Source organism: Emys orbicularis, chromosome 3 (assembly GCF_028017835.1).
Source record: "Emys orbicularis isolate rEmyOrb1 chromosome 3, rEmyOrb1.hap1, whole genome shotgun sequence".
Taxonomy (NCBI): domain Eukaryota; kingdom Metazoa; phylum Chordata; order Testudines; family Emydidae; genus Emys; species Emys orbicularis.
In genome coordinates, this window is record NC_088685.1 from 120,378,494 (window position 1) to 120,403,735 (window position 25,242).

Below are 25,242 nucleotides of genomic sequence, written 5' to 3' on the forward strand. Positions count from 1 at the left end.
CACAACACATTGTTTAAAAGTCTGGGTTTGGGGGTAACGTCTGATTTATTAATTTTTTTTCTCAACCATATTTTGATGGTTTTCACTCATTTGTATTCTGCATACCTAAAACTTTGCATAACACACCGAGTGAGAATATACATTTTAATATAATTATTTAGAATACAGTGCACACATTACCTATACATTCTGTTACACATAATGAAATGTTCAGCTAAACAATCCTTCCTCGGTGGATTAAGATTTCACAAGCTTCAGAGGCTTGTTAAACAGAGAGGTGAAATGACCTTAATGGATGCAGAGATGCCTTCTGTTCTGAAACATTGCTCTATTAATTCTGAAATGCAAGATTTGTTGCAGTAGTCTCAGCAGCGAGCTAAATTTAAGAGACTGACTCACCAGTGGCTCATCTCTTTTAGGCTAGTATCCTTAGGGAATATTCCCATTCCCCTTTGACTTCCTGCAGATATTAGGTTTTCACTTCGACTACATATGGTGAAAAGTAGGTGTTACTCACTGATGATAGATGAAACCTGGCAGTAAAAAGTGCAATAAAAGCAATCCCTTAGGAAATCCCTCTCTCCTAAGAGCCTGTATATGCATATGCATTTTCCACATCAGTTTTATGTTTTCCACATCTGTTTTATGCGCAGAACTGAGCCGCGCAGAAGAGCCATAGAAAATGATGAAGATGTGTGCAAGTTCAAAAGGACAGAACAGAGTTCTAAGTTTATTTGAAAACACATAATGATGCTTGGTTAATCTAACAGCCAAGATGTAATGTTAATGCAAGTGTTTCCTGAGTATCCTTACAAGAAACTGAAAATCACACTGATGTGAGCTGGAACCGTATCATCTAGGCAATACAGACAATACACCACAAAACCATTTAGAAAATAACTTGTTGAAGATTGCCTTTGCTTAACTTCTAAAGGCTGTGTGTGTGTGGCTTCTTTGACATCTGGGATTCTGTTAATAAATCATGAATTTCAAATATGTTCTTTTCATCCCTTAGATGAGGCAGCTGGAACCAAGACACTACGGTCTACAACTTAGAAGATTAGTTGATGAAAACATTGAGTATTGTATTCCTGAAGCATATGAATACATACAAGATCAGGCAAGTTTGACTAATTTTAGATAAGAACTTCTTGATATTTGTAGCCACAGCTAAATTATACTCTATAAATGTTTGTGAATTAGATACAAAATGGGATTTTTAGATTAGATCACTATCACAGACTGTATTCTGCTACCCTTACTCACAGTGAGTTAAACTCGCCCATGTGCACAGAACTAGAGATCTAGGGCATCACTTAAGCCTTGGTTTAAGCACTATTTTGAGGGTTTAAGTGGGACTTAATGGTGCCTAGGCCTAGTGCTGGTGCTCTGCACATGGGTGAATTTCACCCATTAGGTAATACCTTATTCCACAGTTAGTCCCACTGAGTTCAGTGATACTTGCAGCATAACACACTTCTCTAATGTGAGTAAAGGTAGCAGAATCTGGCCCTTTGTTAATGGATTATTTAACAATGCAGCTTATTTTTTTTTAATAATTAAAATGATACTGATTTCCATGAAATATTGAACCTTTGGCTTTTGCAGTCCTACAGTTTCACAGTTTAACAACTTGTGATGTTTTCTCTCTAACAGATATACGATGAAATAGAAATTTTTCCTTTAAATGTTTACCATGTACATCTTACTAAGACTGAGAATATACCTGATTTTGGTAAGTTTTAGTAAAATCCCTCCCAATGATTTTCCTTTTATTTTCTTTGTTCTTTTTGAAGCTTAATTTTTCCTTCCACGTGCTTTCTCTTTGACGGCAACTTTTGGTTCAGTACCTGTTCAGTATGACAAGTCTGCAAAGTGCACAAGTTAGCACTTTAAATAAGACCCGAGAATTGCTGACTTTTTTTTTTTTACTCCTGCATTTGGGGGGGGCAAGTGAAAGGCTTACTTCCCCCTGCCACTTCATTGACCAGCCAGTAAAAGAGCTGCTGAAGAGTTGGCAGGCAACTTTCTCATGCTCAACTAAACAGAAATACCCAGCCTCTACTCTCAAAATATGATTTCCTTTTTGGCAGCAAAACATTCTCTTGACCCTGTGCCAACAGGCTGTAACTCGACAGAAATTTTAACTGGCTTCTTTTCCCGGTGGGAGGTAACGCCAAAGAATATCCTTATGTTTGCTCATTGTGAAATGTGGACTTTAGTCATTCAATTAACAAGAATGAGCAAGGCAGTGGAGAAAAAAGGAAGGAAGATAATACTGTAGAAGGAAAATTGGAACAGAAAAAATAAAATTGGGGTCCTGATTCACTCCCATTCAGGTCAATTCATTCCCACTAAGGTAGTCTTTCCATTGATTTTAAGGGCATGTCACCATGGTGCATTAGTTTGCATCAGAGAGGTGTAAATTCTAGCATGTAGTAGTGTGTTGCACACTAATTGGCCTGGGCGGACCCTGCTGGTTCTCACTAAAAGTTCCAGTGTGCCTGTAAATGTAGTCTTGTTTCAAAAAGTATTACAGTAACACTCACTAGGGAATTTTTAGTCTGTGCTAGCAGAATCCACAGGGTCTAATTAACATACAACATGCTAGTGCACACTAGAATTTATGACCCTCTAGTGTGGACTAACACACCATGTAGATAATCTCTAATGTGAGTTGGATTGGGTCTGAGATTATAGTCTCTTTGAGTCAGGGACTGAGACCAGAAATCTGTGTGTGAGGAACAAAATGGAGAATTCTCATGGTATTGCAGAAGAACTCCTTTTCCATCATGCTGACTTCTGATCTCATCCACCTCTTTGTGTCAAGCATTCTCAGCTAGAGAAAGGAAACAGCGGCTGAGGGGCAGTTCTTCGGGGCAAGGACTTATTTTCTTTTCTTTTTTTAATGTTTGTACAGCATCCATCAGAATGGGGGCCTGATCCTGATTGTGTCAGTTGTACACAAAAATGGGTTATAAACACACATAATTTTTGCATGTCTTCAGACACTGTTCTCTCCCAGTTTTTACAAGAAATCATATAAAATCCTCACAATATTTGTCAAAGTATTTTATAGACCTTCACTGGATCTGGTGATCTGTGTTATTGAAAAGCTATATCAGGCTTACTTGGAAAAACAATAAAATATCTCATAATAACTATTTACATTGCTTTTAAGAGTAAAGAAATTTACATGAGAGAATTTGTCCTTAGGGTGTGGGTCTGCATAGGCGTGTGTATATACAAGTTGGGAGTGAGAATGTCACCTCCCTTTGATTATGTAGATTAAATCTACTGAACATACAAAACTAAATGAGAAATACCTGACCAGAAATTCACCTGATTGTTGTTTTAAGCAGACCAAGTGGTAAGGGTAAAACCATCTTTCTTCTTAATTCCAGGGTTTGCAGTCACAGCTCAAGTTGTTGAAAACCAGCATCTTACTCATATATTCATAAGTGATGTCCTTCCAGATGGACTGGCTTACAAAGAAGGTTTGTGTCATGGCTGTACTAACCACTGTTACGTTTTTAATTACTTTTTATTAAGTAGCAAACTTTAGGGAGCTTTAAAATGGCCTGAAAATGGTTCGTTGCTTCTACTACCCTTGGTCTTCTTGCTTGATCGCCATGTACAGTAGATGATGCTAGGTAAGATAATTTACAAAAAGTGGCTGAGGAACCCTTCTAACGAGAGGTGAAGTGAAAAGAATGCTTGTCTACACTTGGGGCAAAATCTGCTCCTAGCCCCCACACTAAATGTTGGGATCTGTACAGGGACAGAAGAGAGAAATTCTCCACCTCACACGGTGGAACCTCCATGGCTGAATTAACCTCCACGGCTTTTAGCTTCCCATTTGCCTGCAACAAGCAGTGGTATGCAAAAGGCTGGCTCCCAAAGAACTACCTTCTGCATTACATTGCAGGGTATCACTGAAGTTCTCTACTTTGTGGTGCTCATGGATTATACGTCTTCTCATCAGCCTCTTAAGATCTCACCTTCCCCTCCACACTGCTGAACCACATCAATTCTGCTGTGTTTGGGACCATCTGCAAAGGAAGGGGAGAATTGTTCCTTTAGTCATCTGGAGTGCAGTGGCCAACTGGTTGTTGCTGATCCTAAAATGTACAAGTTGCCACTATTTGGATCTAACTGAACTCTCCCATAAAAACCTTACTTGTTAGATTTCCCTGTTGCAATTTTGCAAGAATGAACAAATCAGCCTGATAAAGCTCCTTGTGTTTCCTGAACTGGGATCCTAAAATAAGAGTTATTTTGCCTATAGGCTTTTCAGGATGTTGAGAGCCACCTTAAAATGAACTCGTGGTCTGAGAGTCTGTTTGATTCTTCTATCATACCCTTTTCTAAAGTTGCATGTCAGAGTCATCCTGCTTTAGCCTTTGAGTAGAAACAGCCATGTTATAGGTGGCAAAACAAATAGCCAATCCTGCAGTCATGGCACACACACAAAACTCCCTATGACTCCAGTGGGATAACTGCAGGATTAGGTCATTTGTATAAAAATATATATAATCAAAATGCAATATAATTTATTTTGTAGCCCTGTTCATCAGCGCTCCAGAATTCCCTTCTTATTTTCTTTCCTTTCTCATTCTCCTAGGGTTGAGAGTGGGCAATGAAATCTTGATGATAAACGGAGAGGCTGTCTCTGATCTTGACCTCAGGCAGATGGAGTTATTGTTTTCTGAGAGAAGTGTCACGCTCACGGTGAGAGCAAGTCATTATGGCCCTAAGCGAGCATTATGTACGTCGTGGTCAGATGGTGACATTTCCAGGGACCCGAAAAGCTTGTTACCCCCTCCTAACCAGTCACAGCTCTTGGAAGAATTTCTGGATAATTTCAAAAAGAACACTGCAAATGGTGAGGAGATGATGATGATGATTGTATTACTTTTTCCCCGGCCAGACAGTTATTTTAAAACTAGTTTTTCTTTTTTTATCCATTTAAAAAAATTATCCTCATGCTACAAGAGAAAAATCCAGATACAAACTGTGTAAAATCCATTTAAATTTCATGCATTTCTGTAATTATAGTGATTTCCTGAGAGTAGCAATGAAACAGAAAATGCTCATTTCTGCAGGAAAATTATGTTCTTTTAACCTGTTCCACTGAATCATCCCAGTAATTATGTTTTGCAGTGTCAAGGCTACCCATTATAACCATATGTGAGCATCAAAAGTTGAAATGGTGTCGCTTTTAGGGGCAGGAGTTTTGCTGTATGTTTTAATATACTTCATTTGCGCAACTTACCATGTACATTTAGGGCACTATGAAAATAATAACAGTAATCAGCTGAAAATGGAGACATTTTACAGCAGCCTTCCCCACCAATCAGTGTTTTCTTTAATGCATTCCAGTAGAATACAGGTATCCACTTGATATAAATGTATCTTTTACCTTGAGACACTTTCAATGTGATTCTCCAGCTACCTTCTCTTTGAATTTCTCAATCTTATTGTCATACTAACTATCAGATATAGGAAGTATGCTAAATGTATGGGGTGAGGGTGAGATTGTGGCTGTATTCTGCATGGGTGAACAAGATTGGGAGAGTGCAAAGATCCTTAGTGCTAGGACTGCTCCTGGCCAGCATCATGGACACCCATAAATGGACAGGAAGGAGGTGAGTGTATGATCCTGTTTTCTGCCATACCAGCTAGTAGAAGGCAGCTCGTACATGCTGCACACCCTCAAGGGTTGTAGCAGTGGGCACACTCCCCTTGGGTCTGAGCCAGTGCCTATAGAAGTCAATGGGAGCCTTTCCATTGATTCACTGGGAGCTGGATCATGCCCCTAGAGCACTATTGAGCTCTGTCAAGCATTCTCTTCCCCCCACCCCCATTGTCCGTGGCAGGCCAATGGCAGTTTTACCTATCATCTCATGGACTTTTTTGTCTAAATAGGAGTGAGTGGGCACTGCAGGACTTGGCATTTTGTGAACTGACCCATTCTATCAAATGCCACATCACAAACAAGCAATATAAACGTCACTGTGTTTTGAGACTGCCCTGCTGTGTTGGAAGAAATGTGTTTTGTGATGTCAACATGGTTTTAAGATTATATTTCAAGCAGTTCGGGGAAATTTTCTCCCCTGGAAAATTGTGTGTGTAAGATATAAGCAGATTTAACTCAGTGTATCATGAATGGTGGGGAAAAAAAGGTGCAATTCCCTCTTTATACCTCTGGAGGATGCTATTAAAATTCCACAGGAAACCTAGATCAGGTTCATTGCTGCATGAGGGAGAGGAAGTCATCTTTGTGCTTAATTGTGGTGGCAAGTGTTTTCTGATCTTTAATCTTGGCATGATTTAAAAAAAGAATAAAAAAATCACAAAGGAGAAGTTGATAGGATTGATTTAATTATAAAGTAACTTTATTAGGTCATCTTTGAAATTAAAAAAAATATATGATTACAAGATTTGCGATACCGTCAGTAGCATCTCTCAGGGGCCGTAGTTCAATTTAAAATACCATTAAATTTACTACTGGCATATAAAAGTTAGTGTCATAAAACAAAAATTATGATGGAACTAATTAATTAGTTATGTTAGGGCCATCACTCAGCTTGTTGGTTTGATATTACGGCCAGCATTACCTGGAGTATTCAATATAATAAACGTATGTGTCCATTCACCAGATTCATTATTTCTCAGAGACAAATTTGCAACTTCTGTTAATCTCAAGATATTCCATTATAATAAGATATTGCTAGAGTATAGGCACTAAAATGTATATACTTATCTGATTAAGAAAGCAGTTAAGGCAGACTCGTTTACCTTGAAATGGGGGGAGGGGGGAGAGAAGGAGAAATGGTTCTAACTCAAGCTCTGTGAGAAAGTCTGTCATCTAATTCAGTTCATGTGGAAACAAAAGAAAGTGGCACTACTTTGACTTAACAGGTAATCTTAATGGGTTTCATCCTTGTATTCTCTTTTTATTTAAAAATAACTTGGGTGTAATAGTCTGAACCCAGGCTTGGGTGCCAGAGACTCCTTTATAGTATCGAGGCATCAAAAATCAGAAGCCACCTTGGAAAACTGTGGTCTAAGTGACTCAATTAATATCACCCAGGCTAACAGTATCAGAGCCAGAGTTAAAACCAAGGAGATGTGGGAGGCAGTGCTCAGGTAGGTAAGGCGTCTGACCTGGAAGTTCAGGTGTGTACGGCGCCTCACTGCCTACACTCCTATTTATACCCGTGCTAGCTGGGTGTGCAGTGCCTATCCTCTACACACTGCTGTAAGTGTAGACCTACCTTTAGTCATGCTGGGTATCAACATCTGGCCTATAATGAAGCAGAAGTTACTATAAAGTAATCTTTTGAAAAACACTAACTTCATAGAGCTTTAGTGATAAGGGTTTGTCTGAGTTTGCATTTTTATGCTTGTAATTCCTTAGTGTCTTTATGATGAATGCAGTTTCCTACCTAATCCCTTGCATTGCAGACATGTCATTTTTACCTTATGTCAAAATCTGGCAACTCTTAGCAAAGGGAAGATAAGTGATTGGTTTTCCACTGCTAAAAAACAGTCATTGGGAGTTCAGTTTTCTATAAGAGTGATTCGTTTCCTTCAGGAGACCAGAACTCGGCTGTGGCAGTGTATACAGCCTCTCCAATCCTATAATCTGACTTCCCATGTGGCAGCATGCACTTGCTGCTGAGCCACCTGTTTATACTGGAAAAGAAATCAAATGAAACACTGAAAACCCAATTAGCTGAGCAACTAAATTTGCACCTAGTTCTCTGTCCTAAGGAAGTTAAACAAATATTTGTAAAGAAGTAATAAAAATGAGGGAATTAGGATGGAATTTTTCCTATCTTGGAAAATATAGACTTTTTCCATTTCAACATGGTGTAGATGTTGGAGAAATAAACAGCAGAGTTAATGACAAGAATTGAATACTATGTATGCTAGTGTTTAGTGTGTCTATTTTTGTAATTATGACTCTTCTGCTGACATTTGAAGTATGAGCTACAAACAGAGGTTGATTTGAATAGGTTTAAATCTCTATTGCACAGCAGTTTTCAGGAAATGATTTGTTGTTACAATATCTCAAGATCTTCATTACCTCAAATTCAAGTTTGCCATACAGACACTCAGATAACAAGGTGTAGCATAAATGCCTAGACTAGGGTGACCAGAAAGCAAGTGTGAAAAATTTGGACCGGGATTGAAGGGTAATAGGCACCTATATAAGACAAAGCCCCGAATATAGGGATTGTTCCTATAAAATTGGGACATCTGTTCACCCTAGCCTAGACAGATAAATACCTTCAAGAGGGATGTCCCCCTCTTGACTTCTTCAGAGGCTAATTATTCTTCTCTAATAAAGATCAGGTAGCCCTGCTCCTATTGAACTTCCACCAGAAAGATCATTTGAGTCCAGCTCATGGGTGTTTGGGAGGAAATGGGGAAAACTCAGAGTGATTGACAGGGGGATAAACCAAGATGGCTATCTAGTAACCCTTACAGAAACCTCACCTGATCCAAAGCATTTCTCATTCTCAGTCTTGTATGTCTCACATTATAACAGCATAGAGAAAAAGAGAGACAAAGAGTTGGAAGAACTTCAAGCTGGTAAACTCATTGCTTCCGGTAGCAGACCCTGACTGAAGCACTGGCTTTTGCCAGTTTCACAGCAGCCCACGTCTCTTTCTGTCTCCCTCCATCTGTTGATTCAGAGCTTTCAGTAAATATGTGAAATATTCCTCACTTACACTAATGACTTTTTGTAAAACACTGCCTTGAGGTGAAAATATATAAAATTACCCCAAAGTTAACATGCGTCTGACGAAGTGGGTATTCACCCATGAAAGCTTATGCTCCGATACATCTGTTAGTCTATAAGGTGCCACAGGACTCTTTGTTGCTATTCACATAATGTAGTTCTTCCTGAAGAAATTACCTTGCTCCTGTGTCTTTTGTTTGTGTTTCATGCATTTGAATGTTGTTTATTCTTCGAGTAGTGTCTCTATGGGTGCTTCACTGTAGGTCTGCCTGCGTCCCTGCGCTGCTGATCAGAGAACTTTGGTAGCAATGTCTGTTGGGCCCCCACATGTGCTGTCTCCCCTCGGGCAGCGCCACGAGGCTAGCCAGTGCACGTGGGCTAACCATCCTCAGCTTATTCTTGACCACCCTTGGCTAGAGACGAAGCCATTAGCAGTCTGTTAAGACTATCATCTTAATCTTCTCACCTATAGTTACTTAGTCTCCTAGTTGTAGAATAGTATTTCTAGCTGTAGTTTTCCCCCTTTCTTTATTTTTACCCTTAAAAATTAAAAAAAAAAGTGCCTCTTGAATTCTGAGCCTTGCCCAAGAACTTTTGAGGCACACTCACTTCGGAACCACCTCGAGATTTAGAGGAACAGGAAGCTGGTACTGAGGAGAAAGAGACTCCGAGGACCATATCCTCCTCCTCTTCAGATGAAGCCATTGTGCCTTCTCCACCATCTTTGGTGGATGATTTTGTTCTCTTTCAGAAACTGGCAAAGAGGGTGGCAGGTACTCTCCAGATTCATTGGAGGAAGTCAATAATACCTACCATCGACTCCTTGATATCCTCTATTCTTCAGCCTCCTCAAAGATTGCCCTCCCAATTAATGAGGTCATTTTAGACCTGGCAAAGACTATGTGGCAAACCCCGGCATCAGTGGCCCTAACCTGCAAGCAGACAGACAAAAAATACCATGTCCCCACTAAGGAATCTGAATTCCTATTCTCCTACCCACCACCCAACTCCATTGTGGTGGATGCTGTCAACTCTTTCAGTCAACACCACCACCGTCAAGGGCCTCTCCCTCTGACAGAGACTGCAAGCTCCTTGATCTGTTAGGCAGAAAAGCATACTCCTCAGCCACTCTACAATTTCATATCACCAACTACCAGGCCTTCACGGCAAAATACAATTACATAAATTACTCAAAGCTGAATGACATTATTGAAAAGATGCCAGAAACGCATCGTGACTCATTCAAGGCCATTATCCAGGAGGGCCAATTAGTGGCAAAGACATCACTGCAATCTTCCCTTGATTCAGCTGACACGGCAGCTAGGTCTATCTCCACGGCTGTGGTGATGCGATGAGCATCATGGCTTCATTTGTTGGGATTCCCAAAAGAGATGCAGTCCGTGGTTGAGGACCTTCCCTTTCAGGGCATAAAGTTCTTTGCCAAGAAAACTGATTCCTCCCTTCATACCTTGAAAGATTCAAGGGCTACATTTGGGTGACTGGGTATCTATACACCAGGACAAAAGAGATGATTTAGTCCCCAATTCCAGCATAGACCACATGCGCCTCAGTACCAACCTCAGCGCCGCTACGAGCCACAGAGAAAGAAAGGGAAATTCCATAAATGAAAACCATCTGGCACACAATCTTCATCTCAGCCCTCTACACCTAAACACCACTTTGATGGGCAGGTCAAGGCACTGTTAGACCACTCCCCCCTCCAACTGTCACAGCTGACCATTGTTCCACCCCCTTTTGGCCACCACTGGCAGCGTTCCGCAGTACCTGGGAACACATAAGATCGGACCGATGGATCCTAGAGATTGTCCAAACTGGATACTCCATTCAGTTTATCTCCCTACCCCCTCCACAATACCCTTCTCCTCCCTCTTCAGGGACCTTTCTCATGAGAGTTTACTACTACATGAGGTAGATCGCCTCCTCCAGCTAGGCACCATAGAACCAATATCTCAACATCTATGAGGCAAGGGTTCTACTGTCATCATTTCCTAATATCCCAAAAGAAGGGAGGTTGGAGACCAATACTAGACCTCAGAGCTCTCAACAAGTTTGTCAAGACTCAAAAATTCAAGATGGTCACCTTATCGACGATCATTCCAGCACTGGAACAGGGAAACTGGTTTTCAGCCCTCGACCTCCAGGACCTCCTATTTTCAGAGCTCGATCCTACCAGCTCACAAATGATTCCTCAGATTCACTCTGGGACACAACCACCACCAATACAGAGTGCTCCCCTTTGGGCTATTATCGGCCCCGAGGGTATTTTCCAAGGTTCTCTCAGTGGTGGCCGCTCATTTACACTTTCAAGAGATAACGATTTACCCATACCTGGACGATTGTCTCCTCAGAGCCCGATCTCTCTGGGAGGCTCGCCAAGTCACTGACACTACGATACAAGAAGTCAACTCCCATTCCAGTGCAATGCCAGGAATTCGTAGGGGCTGCCTCGATGCATTACAGGCCAAAGCCCTCTTATCTCCACACAGGTTCCTATCTTTAGTCACACTCATAGACACCGTAGAAAGCGGCCTACAAATACCGGCCAGGCTTTGCCCCCGGGACATATGCAGTGGGCGTGGCAGTGATACCTCATGTCAGGCTCCACATACAATGTCTCCAAATATGGTTCGGCTCGGTTTATAGACTGAACAGGGACAAGTTGGATAAACTGCTGTCACTACCCACCAGGATGAAAAACTCCTTAAACTGGTGAAAGGTCCCAGCTAATGTTTACAAAGGGATCCCCTTCTCACAAACATCACTGTTATTGCTCCTCACCACCGACGCATCACTCATAAGGTGGGGTGCGCATCTAATTGGCCTCATGACGCAAGGCAAATGGTCACCTGCCTAGATATCCCTCCACATCAGTCTCGAGCTGAGAGCAGTCAGGAATGCCTGTGCCTATTTCCTCCCACTTATCACAGGATCACACACAACGATCCTGACAGACAACATTGCTTGTATGTACTACATCAATTGGCGGGGGGAGCCAGATCCCCCTCCCTATGAGCACAAGCAATGAGATTATGGAATTGGTGCATCTCCCACAATGTTATACTGTCCATGGCATTCCTCCCAGGTACACAAAACTTGATAGCGGGCAGTCTCAGTCACAAATTCCCACACAACCACAAATGGGAGATGCACCTGTCAGTACTTCGCGACCCATTCAGATGATGGGGGACACTGTCTACAAATCTATTTGCCATTCATGTGAACAAAAAGTGTCAATGCTACTACTCCAGACCAGGGATCGGACAACACTCTTTCTTTATGTGATGCTTCCTCCTCCCCTGGGACGGGGACCTTCTCTACGCCTTCCCTCAGTTTCCCCGGTTGTTGCAGGTCCTGCTGAAAATAAAAAGGGATGGTGCTCATATCATTCTGATATCTCCTACTTGGCCAAGACAGACGTGGTAACCATACCTGTCACAGCTTGAGACGTGTCTGCCAATCGTTCTCCAGGGCGTTCCACTTCTTCTCTCACAGAACAGAGGACGTACCCTACACCCCAGCCTGGGGATTTTCCGCCTCAAGGCATGGCTCCTGTTTGATTCCAACACCTAGAAAGCTCCAGTTCAAGAGAGGTACAAGAGGTTCTGTTACATAGCAGAAAGTCCTCAATATGATGAACTTACCTGCAGAAATGGTTCAGGTTTGGTGCTTGTCCCAACAAATCTCCCCAGCATCCATGACTCTTCCACATACCCTAGACTATGCTTTAATCCTAAAACAGTCTGGACTATCTCTAAGCTCTCTCAGGGTCCACCTAGTGGCTATTACAGCCTTCCACCAACTTGTAGAGGGGTATTCAGTACTGTCACACCCTACAACAAAAAAGTTCCTCAAGGGCATAGTAAACCTCTTCCCTCAACCTCGACTTCCTACCCCCACATAGGATCTGAACCTTGTACTGAAAGGACTGACTAGGCCCCCCTTCAAACCCAGGGTCACCTGTTCACTAACATACCTATCTATGAAAACAGCCAGGAGAATAGGAGAGACAGCAACTCTGATGGTGCATCCTCCCTACATGGTATTTTTTCCGGACAAGGTTACACTCAGACCGCATCCAAAATGTATCCCTAGGTAACCTCTCACTTTCACATGAATCAGTTGATTCACCTTCCAATCTTCTACCCAAAGTTTCACCAAGACATCAGGGAGGCTATATTGCATACCCTGCTTGTCCAGAGAGCCTTGGCCTTCTACCTGGACAGGAAAAAGACCTTCAGGAAGTCCCCTAGGCTTTTTTCTCTGGTGAAAAGATCAAAGGGTTCAGCAATATCAGCCCCAAGACTTTCCAAGTGGGACTCGAACTGTATCAGACATTGTTACCAAGTTTGTAATGTGACCCCTCCAGATGCCATTTGTATACACTCCACAAGGTCAATCTCCTCATCCATCGCCTTCTTCAAGGATGTCCCTATCTCCGAGATCTGTAGAGCGGCAACATGGGCGTCAGTCCTCACTTTCACAGAACACTATGCAATCAATGGGCACTGCATCTCCGATGTCATCTTCGGCAGCATGGTGCTTACAACTGACTCCGAAGTCCAGACCCTTCAGAAGGGGTACTGCTCGGGTGTCACCTACAATGGAGCACCCATAGGGACACACATCTCGAAGAATCATCATACTGCACGAAGTGTAACGTCTTCTTTTTTTGAACCATCGTACTGCACAAAGTGAGTAACTTCTTTTTTTTTAATCATGAGAATCCCAAGATTCCTTTTGGATTAGGGCCCCGCTGTCTGCGGAGGAGTTTAGTTTCACAAGCATATACATATTGCTGTCTACTGCCTGCCTGCTTCTAACAGGCATTTGGTGGCTTCACACCAAGAGGGAGGCAACTAAATAGAAAAATGTCCTTCTCTTTTTGGCATGACTATATAGAGGAGACAATATAGAGGATCAGTCTTTTTGTCCACTTTAATTCCTTCTCCATATGCTTCATAGACAAGCTTTTCAAATGTGACAATAAGCATTATGGCCTCTTGTCAGAGGAGTATACAGACTTAATATATGTATCAACTGTTCTTTTAGAGAACAGTGTGCATTGCACCAGCTGCCCATCCTGAACTTTCTTTAACCGGTTCACACAGATGTCTTAATTTTGTACCCTTCTAGATGTCGTGTGATAGTTTTAGCCTATGACAATGAAGTGGCATGTAGTATAGGGTGGTAAACATTAATTCCAAGGAAGTGTATACTTTCATTTGCCTCTCATAAAATGGGTTAATAGAAGCACTTGTTGCCTAGTGCATAGGTTGTAATGCAGGGGGTTTTTCAGCTCCCATGAGTAGTGGTTTAATGAGTTCCTGCTGGCACTAGACAAACTGTCTTGTTAACTTCTTGTTAAATATGTGCTGTGTACATTAAAAGATTGTTTATACTGTAAATCAGTTCAGGCCTTCAACTCTGTTGAACTTTTCTTTTGTAAGATAACTCTGTTCATTTACAACAACTGCTCCCTGATTTACCCCCAGCAAAGACAATGGGCCAAATTATTAATTCCTGATATAATGTCGTTCAAATAAATGGAATTACACTAGGAGTTAATTTGGCCCAATGGGACTGCATGGGGCATACAGGCCAGTTCTTGGACACTACCAAATCCTGTGTAGTAATGATACAGAATATATGGAGCTGCTTATAACTATGTTACATATATCCAGACATAGGCCAGAATCCTTGCCATAATTTAGGCCTAAACTTTTAAAATATGTCAAGCAGCAGCAGTTCTGTGTTTCATTCAGAGGAACTGTATGTAGGTTGAGTAACTACAACAGCTGACTGTCCAGGCTTAACCACAGATTCTTGCTAAAGTGTGAAGTAACTTCCTATCTTTTCCCCCCTATTTTATATGCTTTATGGCCATACAGAAGCTCCCTGATTTACGCAAGCGTTCCGTTCCGGAACGCCTTGCGTAAGTTGGGAACGTATCTCCGACAATTACGCACCCCTCCCCCCCCCCAAAAAAAAGCTTACGGAACTTACGGAACTTTTTCCGTAACTCCAGATTTCCATAAGTCGGGTTTGCATAACCCAGGGAGCATCTGTAAATTCATAGTAGAGATATAGTAGATCATGCTATAATATTTGATAGAATATCATTAGAGGGTCATGCACTACCTTTTCACATAGGCCAAGCTCAGTGAGTTACCCACATTTTTCAGTGCAAATGCCTTTTCAGAATGGATGAAGTCTATCCCAGATTGCAGTCATTAAAACCTTCCAGGCTAACAACACACTCTCATCTTAGTTCTCCTTTTAGCCAGTGGGCTCCTGATGACTGTCTATTGTTTCCATGCGTCTCCCCATTCCTGCTGTCCCCCCACCCCATTCCTGCTGTCCCCCCACCCCATTCCGAGGGCTGTGTGTGTTCCCCTATTTCCCTCCCTCCTCAGCTCAGGATTCCACAGTCACACACAGCCCCTGGCATAGGGGATCTCTCCTTTTTTCCCTCCCCCCCTTTAAGTATCTTTCTACCCTCTTAGATTCAAAGGGATGGGCAGATGGCTGGTGCCCTTTCTCCCCCATCCATGGAATAGGCTTTGGGGAAGCAGGATGCATGGAGTAAGGAAGAAATGAAGTCTCCTTCACGCTCCTCTCTCTCTGCCTCCCCCTGCTGGTTAAGCAACTGCCCCTCAGCTGTATTAGGTGGCTTTCATAGGAAGGTTGCAACCTTTTTTAAGTGCTAGTGGCTTTTCCAGTTTCTAGTTTTTACCAAAATCAATAGGGTTTTGCCCATTGTTGCCTAGAATATTCCCAAATTGTTGGAACTGATTGGATGTAGTATTCAAAATTTACTGTGTTACAGACAGACAAACCGAGAAATGCCGTCAAGTTGAGTATAGTGCTTCATTTTGCCTTGCCAGTCAGAAAACTATAAAGCCATTTAAAGCATTAAGTAACAGACCCCTTCAGTTTGAGGAAGTTTTGTTGCCTAAGCAGCTTGATGACAATATATTGTAAATAGTTTGGACCATGCTGCCTATTTTAAATAGAAATGTGATCAGTAAGATATATAGATATAGACAGATACAACTCTTCTTTAAAAAAAGGTATATCTCACAAGTTATTTGTTTTGTATTGAAGATGCTGATACATCCAAAAGGCATGTTGAGAAGCCAATCTTTAAGGTAAACCAATCAAAATAGTATTAGACTTAAATGACCATAAGGACTGATTATCTTATGGTTGGCAGTTGCACAGAGAAAGTTTCACATGTGAAGTGATCCGACTAACCTTGTCACTGAGGTGTAGGGACTCATCAGGTACTGTTACAGAGGTGTATACAACTGTTTTGTATGATTTCATTAATTATCACATATTGGTGATTGCCCAAGGAAATGAATCAAATGACTTCATGTTGCTGCATTAAATAAAGATAGAACCATCAAGGAGTGTGAAAAGACTTTACGTAAAGACTCTGTTCTAACTTGAAAATGAACATTTTTGCAGAAAGTTGAACATGCTGGTTTAAAAAAAAAAAAAGCATGGAGTCATGCAAAGTTGGAACACACTGCAAAGGAGCCACAGAAAATAACTTGCTGAAGTAGGTTGCTGACTGGAGCAAAGCCAGTAGGCGTTCAACGTATGGGCCAACACATCTTACATAAACTGGTATGACACAAGATGTTTTGCACAAAAATTTTGCAGACACAATGTTGCAAGAAGCCATAAAGGACACCTTGTTTTCTCATTGGATGATTAGCCAGGATACAAGCTGTGTCTCTTTTAAGCCTTTCAAATCTTCATCAGAAGAAGCCTCAGTTACTTTCTGATTCGTCCTTACTAGCTTTGCCAAGAAGAGGAACCAGGCCACGCCACCAATAGAAAATATATAAAATACCCAACATGTTCAACTTGTTGCTTCCTGAAGCCAAAACGTCTGAATGAGAGAGACTGTGAGCAGGACTTTCACCGTCCGGCCTGCAAGAGCACCCTCTGTTTGGTAATAGCTAAAGTCTTGTCGCTAACAAACAGCCCGTGAACTCTTTCTTTTAAACGCCTATCTAGGGAAACAACTGTGAAATCTGGAAAGAGAATAGGAATATAGCTGTCATAACACCTGGAGTGAATTACCTGAATGAACTTTCTATTTTGAGTAACCAGTCATTGCAACTGTGAAGTTGAGCTAGAGAACTTGCCTTCATGCCAGCTCCAGCTGATAAGTAGAGAATGACTTTTATACATGTAGTGTTTACCCAGCTGACAGTTTTGTTATGCGAGGCTAAATGCGTCTCAGAAAGTATGTTCCTGACTTAAAACCCGCTGAATGACTAAAATCTCTTACATGCACTTGTTACACTAACAAGTTTAATTTTAGTTGTCTAGAAGGTATGCCAGCTTAATGAGTAGTTGAGGGTGGAGAAACTCATTACACTAACTAAGCCTAGTGCTGTTTGTATCAGGGGACTGGGCTTCCCCACAGCAAAAGTTAGCCGTGAGAAACGCTGACTGTTTCAGAGTTCAACCCAGAAACCACACAGATATTGTGGTCAACAGAACAGACAGCTTGTTAGACAAAAGGAGGAAGAATCTTTGAATTGGCTTGTAAGCTACAGGTTTGCCACTCTTTGAATCTTTGGTTAAAGTAACATGAGAGCCTACTGAATTGAAATTCCAGAGAAATTAGAATATCTTCAAGATTATTATTTGCGTATTATGTTCTGCGTGTAATGTGTTGATAGTTTTGTGCATGTATAAGTGGCAAAGCTTGGCTGTGAGTATCACCTTGGCAAGATAATTTTGGACTGAATTGACAATACTTTGATAATTAAGTAATCTGTCTAATTTCTGAATTCTGCTTACAATTGTTTTTGTTGAACTAATGTGAGCAGTTCTATAATTCTATTAGCAGATAAACTTGATAGGAGATTAATAAGGATCTACATTTAAGAATCCATCATTCCTTGCTGTTAACATACTCACTTGCCCACATAATTGTAGACCTAGGATAAAATTTTGCATTTGTAAAAAGGTTGTAAGAAAACCTGGAATTAACTGAACTGATTTATTATCTCTTGAAAAATGTAACATCCCATGTTGAGTTTAGTTTTTGACATTGTGAACCTTCTCATCTAACCATCTTTATTTTGGCTTCTGTAATTTTTTATCTGCTTTGAAAGTTATTTTGGCTAGTACAACTCATACATTTATAATAATTCTCCAGACTATACTTTAAGAAACTCCAATCCAAAGAACAGTGAAAAACTTAGTTGCAAAGTAACTGGGTTAATTAAATGACTTACCTATTGTGTTTTTATAACTTGTTCTCCTCATACCTGAGAATTGTTAAGTTTTTGCTGAGCTCCTGCAACTTATCTTGAAGTCAAGAGAGAGCCCAAAGACTCTCAGGATTTGGCTCCAAGTTAGAAACCTGTTCAGGAGGTGCCTTGTCTGAACTGTGTTTTAAATCTCTTCTCAAAGTTGTTAGTTTACATCATGAGCAGCTATCACTCAGAGTAAGAATTCTTCATATGGAAATAAGGATAATGACTTGGGTTGAAGTAATATCTTTAATGTTCAGTTTTCTAGGGGAATCTAGGCTTCCCCTTCTCTCTCCATTTAGTTCATAACTACTTGTGTTGCAGGTTATGCAATTTTTCTATCTGGCTTGACTTCACAAAGAACCTGATCACCCTCTCTTCTGTAGGAGAGGACCACCTCAGCAGGAGATCTTTCCTTCAGGGAACAGGATGTGCCCCATCTCTGCCCACAAACAGACATGACTCCCACAGATTCTGCTCCCAAACTCAGTGGATCCCTTGGGGTTGACAAAAGATTTGAGTGGCATCCAGATGGAAGCTCTGTGCTTCTGTGTAAACCACTGGGGCCGTCTGCCTCCTGTCTGATTCTGTTGCAGCAAAGCTCCATTGAAACCTCATTACCGAGAATTCCCCAATCATTACAGTTTCTGGACATCTCCCTCCTGCAAGGGGATTTCCCAGCATAGAGGAGGGCTACGGCTTAGCTGTCTGCTGAATTTTCCACAGGTGTGCTTTGCCTCCCCCAGATCCTTGCCTTCTCTTTCCCACCCCTTCCCAGCTGCAATCACAATTTTCATAGAAGGCTCTCTGTCCCCTAGGCAGTATGATGTAGAGATGACTGACTGTAGGCAGGATGGGCGAAACCATGCAAAATGCCCTCTTCATGAAGATAACCGGGAAAATGATATGGACCAAGGACAGGGCCGGCTCCAGGGTTTTTGCCGCCCCAAGCAGCAGCAAAAAAAAAAAAAAAAAAAAAGCAGTGATCGCGATCTGCGGCACTTCGGCTCTACTGCCGCTGCTTCAGAATTTGGCGGCTGGTCCTTCGCTCCGAGAGGGAGTGAGGGACCAGCCGCCGAAGAGCCGGACGTGCCGCCCCTCTCTGTTGGCCGCCCCAAGCACCTGCTTGCTGGGGTGGTGCCTGGAGCCGGCCCTGACCAAAGAAGTTAAAGGCTTTATTCTTCAGGCCTGATGTAGATAAAACTCATTAATTTTAGTGAGTTTTGCTTGCATCAGAGCTAAGTATTTTAGTGAATATTTGTTAAACTCAAATATCTTCTTTAAGAAAACTAAAAAGTTTCTCTAGTAAATTACTCTATAAGACATTTTTCTGGATCGAACAACACCTTCGCGCATCCTTCCATTTAAATGCAGATTCAGGTATGTGACAGGGTTATAATTTGGAAGGAAGGAGGATAAGAAGATACATGCTTTAATCAAAAGTAAATATGCTCTCTTAAGTTCTTGTAATTTTATTGCAAAATAGTATCTACTGTTGAAAATATGAAATAGTTTTACTTTTCAGTAGAATACGATGCAGTTATCTGCCAGGCTGAACTATTTAATTTGAAGTTATGAATTCTGCTGTCCAAGGGAGCATTGTTAGAGTTCACCACATTGATATTTCTGCTCTCCAAGCTATGGTGGAATGCTTCATCTACCACTCCCTGATATTTCAGTAGATATTGAGGCACTAAGACCACCACGGCTTTACACCTTCCTGAGATTTGGCTAAGGCCATACAATGACTTTTACCAGAGACTTTGGAAACATTCTTTCCAGGCTTCTGGAACCTTGCCTTTCTCTTGGCAGTAACATTTGCTAGACGAATAAGAGGAACTGCAGGCTTTCATAACTGGCCATTCTTGAGAATAACAACAAAACAAAACAAAAAAAGCTGCTTTTCATATGCCTGAATTAGTGTCTTTACACAAAAGCAGTTTCTAATTTCCATGTTATGGAAAGTCTGTGTCATAGATCAGGCCACAGAGAAGGAACGAATCCTATGCTAAATATTTGGCTGTGTTACAAGTAGTGTCTAAAGGATGCACAATCATTCAAGAAACTCATTGAATTGATTGTTTCCTGCACAACAGACTTGGGCTACTAATTCTTAATATATATTACAATATAATAATTTTGCCAAGTTGCAAATAAAAATTAGCTGAAATGTGGTTACAGCAAGTTTATCTATTCTGTGCCTCTAAACAATGCCATTATGTAGACATATTGCCCTACCGTGTCTCATGTGTCTCCTAGAAACCAGCTCAGATACTCTGGTGCAGTGCAGCTCTTTTGCTTTGTGCTAGCAGCAGTATCTGGCCATAGGGATGTGTTACTGTCCATGATCCCATCACCCCGGGGATCCTGTAGTGCAATAGAGCTCATGTAGTAATTATTACACCACTCTTCTTTCACCCTCTCTGCTGAGAGTGTGGGATGGGGCCAAAGCATGGTTGGGATGCCCATGCTTTCTGCAGATTCCAGGCTACTGTATCAGTAGCTTGGGTCTCCTGGCAGCCAGTGTAACTTTAAGCAGCTCATGGGCTGCTCTAATTTATGCCGAGGAACTGGCTGGTCACCCAGCTAGCCCAAAGTCAGGGAAGCACAATGACTCTCTTTGTACTCCTAGTCCCCTCATGAGTTGTATTGTGTACTACAGCCAAAGATCTAAGCCATCATCTGTAAGGGTGAGTGGATGTTTCAGTCCCCATGCCTGTTCGCACCTTGACTTCTCTGCTGAGACTACCACTGACTGGTGCAAATTAGTACCAACTGTGATAATGATTTTACTTGGTCTGCTAGGAACTGGACTGGGACCACCATCTCATTTTAGATAGGCCACCAAATTTTCTTCAGGTACTATAGAACTGGACTGGATTCAAATGAGCAAGCATAGTAGCATTTCATGAGGCAACAAATATATTTCTGCAAACAGCCTATCACACTACAACTAGTTAATGAGATCTGGCTATCTGCCATGGAGGAACTAGACTGAGTCCATCACAGTTGGTTCTATCTGTCACTTGTAAACTTTTCTAACTTGTCTAAAGCATCCATTTTCTTCTCATTCCAGTACAAATCAGAGTAACTCCAGCGTTAGTTACACCCATGTAAAATCAGTGAAAGAGGACAATCAGGCCCTTTGGTCTCAGTAAGTTTTTTAACTTCTTTAGTCCTAAGTAATGCGCAAGTGATGAAAGGCTTCAGTACAAACAAGCAGACTATCTTAGGGTTTTCCATAGCACCTGTCACCATAGTGTCTAAGTCAGTGGTTCTCAACCGCAGCCCCTGGGCCACTTGCGACCTGATCAGCACACCTGACATCCTCAGGGCCATTTAGGTTGTGTATATATATTGTGCGGATGTGGCCTACATAACACAGAGAGAGCTACATCTGAGGCCCACAATGGTAAATAGGTTGAGAACCCCTGGTCTAAGTGCTCCTCAGATAAATCAAGTCTTCATGGTGAGGTTCCCAGTCTGTTTCATGAGTCTTCTGCTCTTCTCCCTTCCACAGTAGATGAGGGTTTGTTTAGGGGTAGGTGTATGTATTTTTGTTTGCTTGTTCTTTACCTCCCCTTCCACCAGCAGGGAGGAAGACTGGATTCTTGTTGGAGAGGAGATATAAGAGGAGAAGGGGGACCAAAATTTGCTTAGCTACAAAATCTATTAGCAGAAAGCACTGAAAATGATGATTATTGTTCAAGAGTGTTTGAAGAGTTAAATAATTTCCTTTAAAAATCTTTTAAGTATTTTATCATTTATTTTTAAGAGCGTAAGAGCTTGTTAACCTTGTACCAAGTTTGATGAAGACTGTTCTATCTACTCCTTTTCCCTGGGAAGGAGTCTTCTGCAGCCCTCCCTTCCAAACACCCCCATTTCTCCTATTTACACCCTCCATTACTGAGGCATTTTTCATTGCAGTCACCACATTCTTGCCAGGACTGCCTTTGAAGTCTATCAGGACTGCTTCTTAACCTGACAGAAGGCTAGTGTGAAGCGATGCAGAGAACCTCTCCCACTCCCCAAAGCTGAGCATGCTGTCTCCACAGCACTCTGAGCCTCTTCGGAGAGTCAGACTGGGTACATCTAATTTTGCTGTGCCATCTGTTCTTTTTTATATGGAGTTTGTTGAAGTTTTTCACCATTTGGCTGTTGTCTATAATAGAGTGGCAGGTTGAAATACGCCGCCTTCTATTTTCCCCTTGGGATAGGGGGAGGCTTCCCCAGCTACAAGATTCTTGACGTTTGGTAATACTTGATGTGCTGACAATGAGTGTTACCAATTTTTCAAATTGGTCAGAAAAATTAAAATATAACAAGACGTGAAGTGTTGTGAAAAAAGATTCTAACAGGCTGATAGTTAGAGACAAGGTTCCCTGTTACTACTTGCTTCCCTTGATAACTTGCAGTGGGAGGATGAATTGGTAAAAAAAGCACTGACTGGAATGCAATTAAGACTTCTTTGTTAATTAAATGGACAAAGGAGATTCGTGACATTTGCTGCATTGGTTGATGGTTTCTTTGTGGTAAATGAAGTCGCTTGCCGGATGGCTGATGTTGACATATTCAAGTTGATTTCCTTTGGTTTCCTGACTAGGAATGTAGCATAAGAATGTTGCTGCCTCAGATGTCTGCATGGGATACGTTTCCATTGTATTTTAATTCACAATCTTTTGAATAACTTCCATATTGACTTGTGCGTGTATAACTGCAGAGATGCAAGGACTGAGATTTCCTTACATGTGTGGTATTCTTGGACACTCCACATGTATTTGCCTTTCTCAGTGCACAGATGGGATAGTCAATATCTGCCCTGCTTTAATTGAATAATTAACAGTAAATAGCTGACTTAGGAAGCATATTTTCTTTTCAATTCTAGTGGTGGTTACATTATCATTTCTCTTGAATGATGGTGAGTCATGTATCTGCCTGCCAGTTTGACAAAACATAGCATAAGTAATGTAATTAGGAAGGGAGCTTATCAAAACATTTGTGCACATTGGGCCAAATCCCAAGATGTGCTGAGCACCCATAGCTCCCATTGGAGTTGTTGGTAATTATGGGTGCTGAGAGCTGCTCAGTACACATTTTAGGTTGTATAGTTTGTGTTTCATTGTTGACTTCAGGTTCCATTTGATGCAGAAAAAGTTTCTGCAAGTGGAGATAGCTTGAATATTAAAACTCTTCTCATCTGTAAATGTGACATTCTGAAAGAGAATTTTCTTTTATTTTGGGGGTCAGGAGGGAGAGGGGTGTGCGGCTTTTAGCCATGTGACTGTTCTTACTGCTTATCTGACTTTTGGGACCAGTTCTGATGGCACACAGGAGCACAATCAAAGGATGTTTTGCTTTCATCACAAAAGGAAGAAATAAGAGGATACAAATTCCAGACCAGTTGGCAGGCCATATCCTTCCTTTCCAGTGTTTGTATGGTATCCAACTTTTAGCTGGATGTAATATTCTCAAAATGGGCTCCTTCCCTTAAACTTTATTGTAACTAGGGCTGTTGATTAATCGTAGTTAACTCACGTGATTAACTCAAAAAAATTACCTGCGATTAAAAAAATTAATTATGATTAATCGCACTGTTAAACAATAGAATATAAATTGAAATTTATTATATATTTTGGATGTTTTTCTACATTTTCAAATATATTGGTTTTTATTACAACACAGAATACAAAGTATACTGTGCTCACTTTATATTATTATTTTTATTACAAATATTTGCACTGTAAAAATGATAAACAAAAGAAATAGAATTTTTCAATTAACCTCATACAGGTACTGTAATGCAATCTCTTTATCGTGAAAGTGTAACTTACAAATGTAGATTTTTTTTTTTTGGTTATATAACTCCATTCAAAAACAAAACAATTAAAAACTTTAGATCCTACAAGTCCACTCAGTCCTACTTCTTGTTCATCCAATTGCTAAGACAAACAAGTTTGTTTACATTTACGGGAGATACTGCTGACTGCTTCGTATTTACGATGTCACCTGAAAGTGAGAACAGGTGTTCGCATGGCACTGTTGTAGCCAGCATCGCAAGATATTTACATGCCAGATGCATTAATCTTGCGATGCCGGCTACAACAGTGCCATGTGAACTGTTTCATGGGATTTATGTTTCTACTTCATGCCTGACTGCTCTATTTTCCTTGTCTTTTCCTGTATTTTTTGGTGGGAGTTTTGATCCTTGCCTATGTATTTGTTCTGTTAATTTTAGCTGTCTCTCATTTAATTTTATCTTACTTAATTTTTTTATAGTTCTTTCTTCCTTTATTATTTGCCTGAGGTATTCTATTTACCGTTTCTGTACAGCAGCAATTAGTATAATGAGCATTTTATACAGCAATTAAGGGGACAGTCCCTCCCCTCAGCAGGTAATTAGCAGAGGCCCTGATCCTGCAAAGGCATCTGGCCCCACCCATGCAGAATTCCCCTCCAGTCTGGTGTGCATATAGGGATGTTTTAGTTGCTTCCCTGCTTAAGGCTTGGTCTACACTAGCAATTTATGTCAGTATAACTACGTCGCTCTGGGGTGTGGATTTTTCACACCCCTGAGTGACACTTATACCGACCTAACTCCTGATGTAGATGGCACCATGTCAACGTGAGGGCTTCTCCTGTCGACCTAGCTACTGCTTCTCGCAGAGGTGAAGTACCTATGCTGACAGGGAAGCCTGCCCAAGGGTTTAAGTGGGATTTTCTCTGAAGCCTATAGTGGTGGTGCTGCTGCTGCTGCATCAGTGTAGCTGCGTTGCTGCCACCCTTTAAGTGTAGACAAGCCCTTACTGTAGACCAGCAAGTATTAGGGCCATACGTGGTGTGTGTTTTGTATTCCCACAGATGCTATGTATACATTCAGCATAACACAAGTGGTTAAAATGTTGAGGGAGCCAAAGGCCATGAGAAGTTACTTATTCTAAGATCATCAAAGAGTCCTATGGCACATAGACTAACAGACGTATTGGAGCATGAGCTTTCGTGGGTGAATACCCACTTCGTCGGATGCATGGGTATTCACCCACGAAAGCTCATGCTCCAATATGTCTGTTAGTCTATAAGGTGCCACAGGACTCTTTGCTGCTTTTACAGATCCAGACTAACACGGCTACCCCTCTGATACTTATTCTAAGATGAGATTCTCTTTTTGGCCCATTAAGGAATTTAAAA

General features: G+C 41.3%; 1 protein-coding gene across 4 annotated transcripts in view; it reads left to right on the plus strand.

Annotated features, from left to right (window-relative positions):
* The window catches only part of TIAM2 (TIAM Rac1 associated GEF 2), a 115,911-nt gene that overhangs the window by 47,857 nt on the left and 42,812 nt on the right, over positions 1 to 25,242 (plus strand). For 3 of the 4 annotated variants that reach the window (XM_065401211.1, XM_065401212.1, XM_065401214.1), the window contains 4 exons: positions 1,016 to 1,120; positions 1,657 to 1,735; positions 3,405 to 3,497; positions 4,625 to 4,885. In XM_065401211.1, coding sequence (XP_065257283.1) covers positions 1,016 to 1,120; positions 1,657 to 1,735; positions 3,405 to 3,497; positions 4,625 to 4,885 — 538 coding nt within the window. Of the gene's footprint in view, positions 1 to 1,015; positions 1,122 to 1,651; positions 1,736 to 3,404; positions 3,498 to 4,624; positions 4,886 to 25,242 lie in introns of all 4 variants that reach the window. The other variant, XM_065401213.1, reaches the window with a different exon arrangement.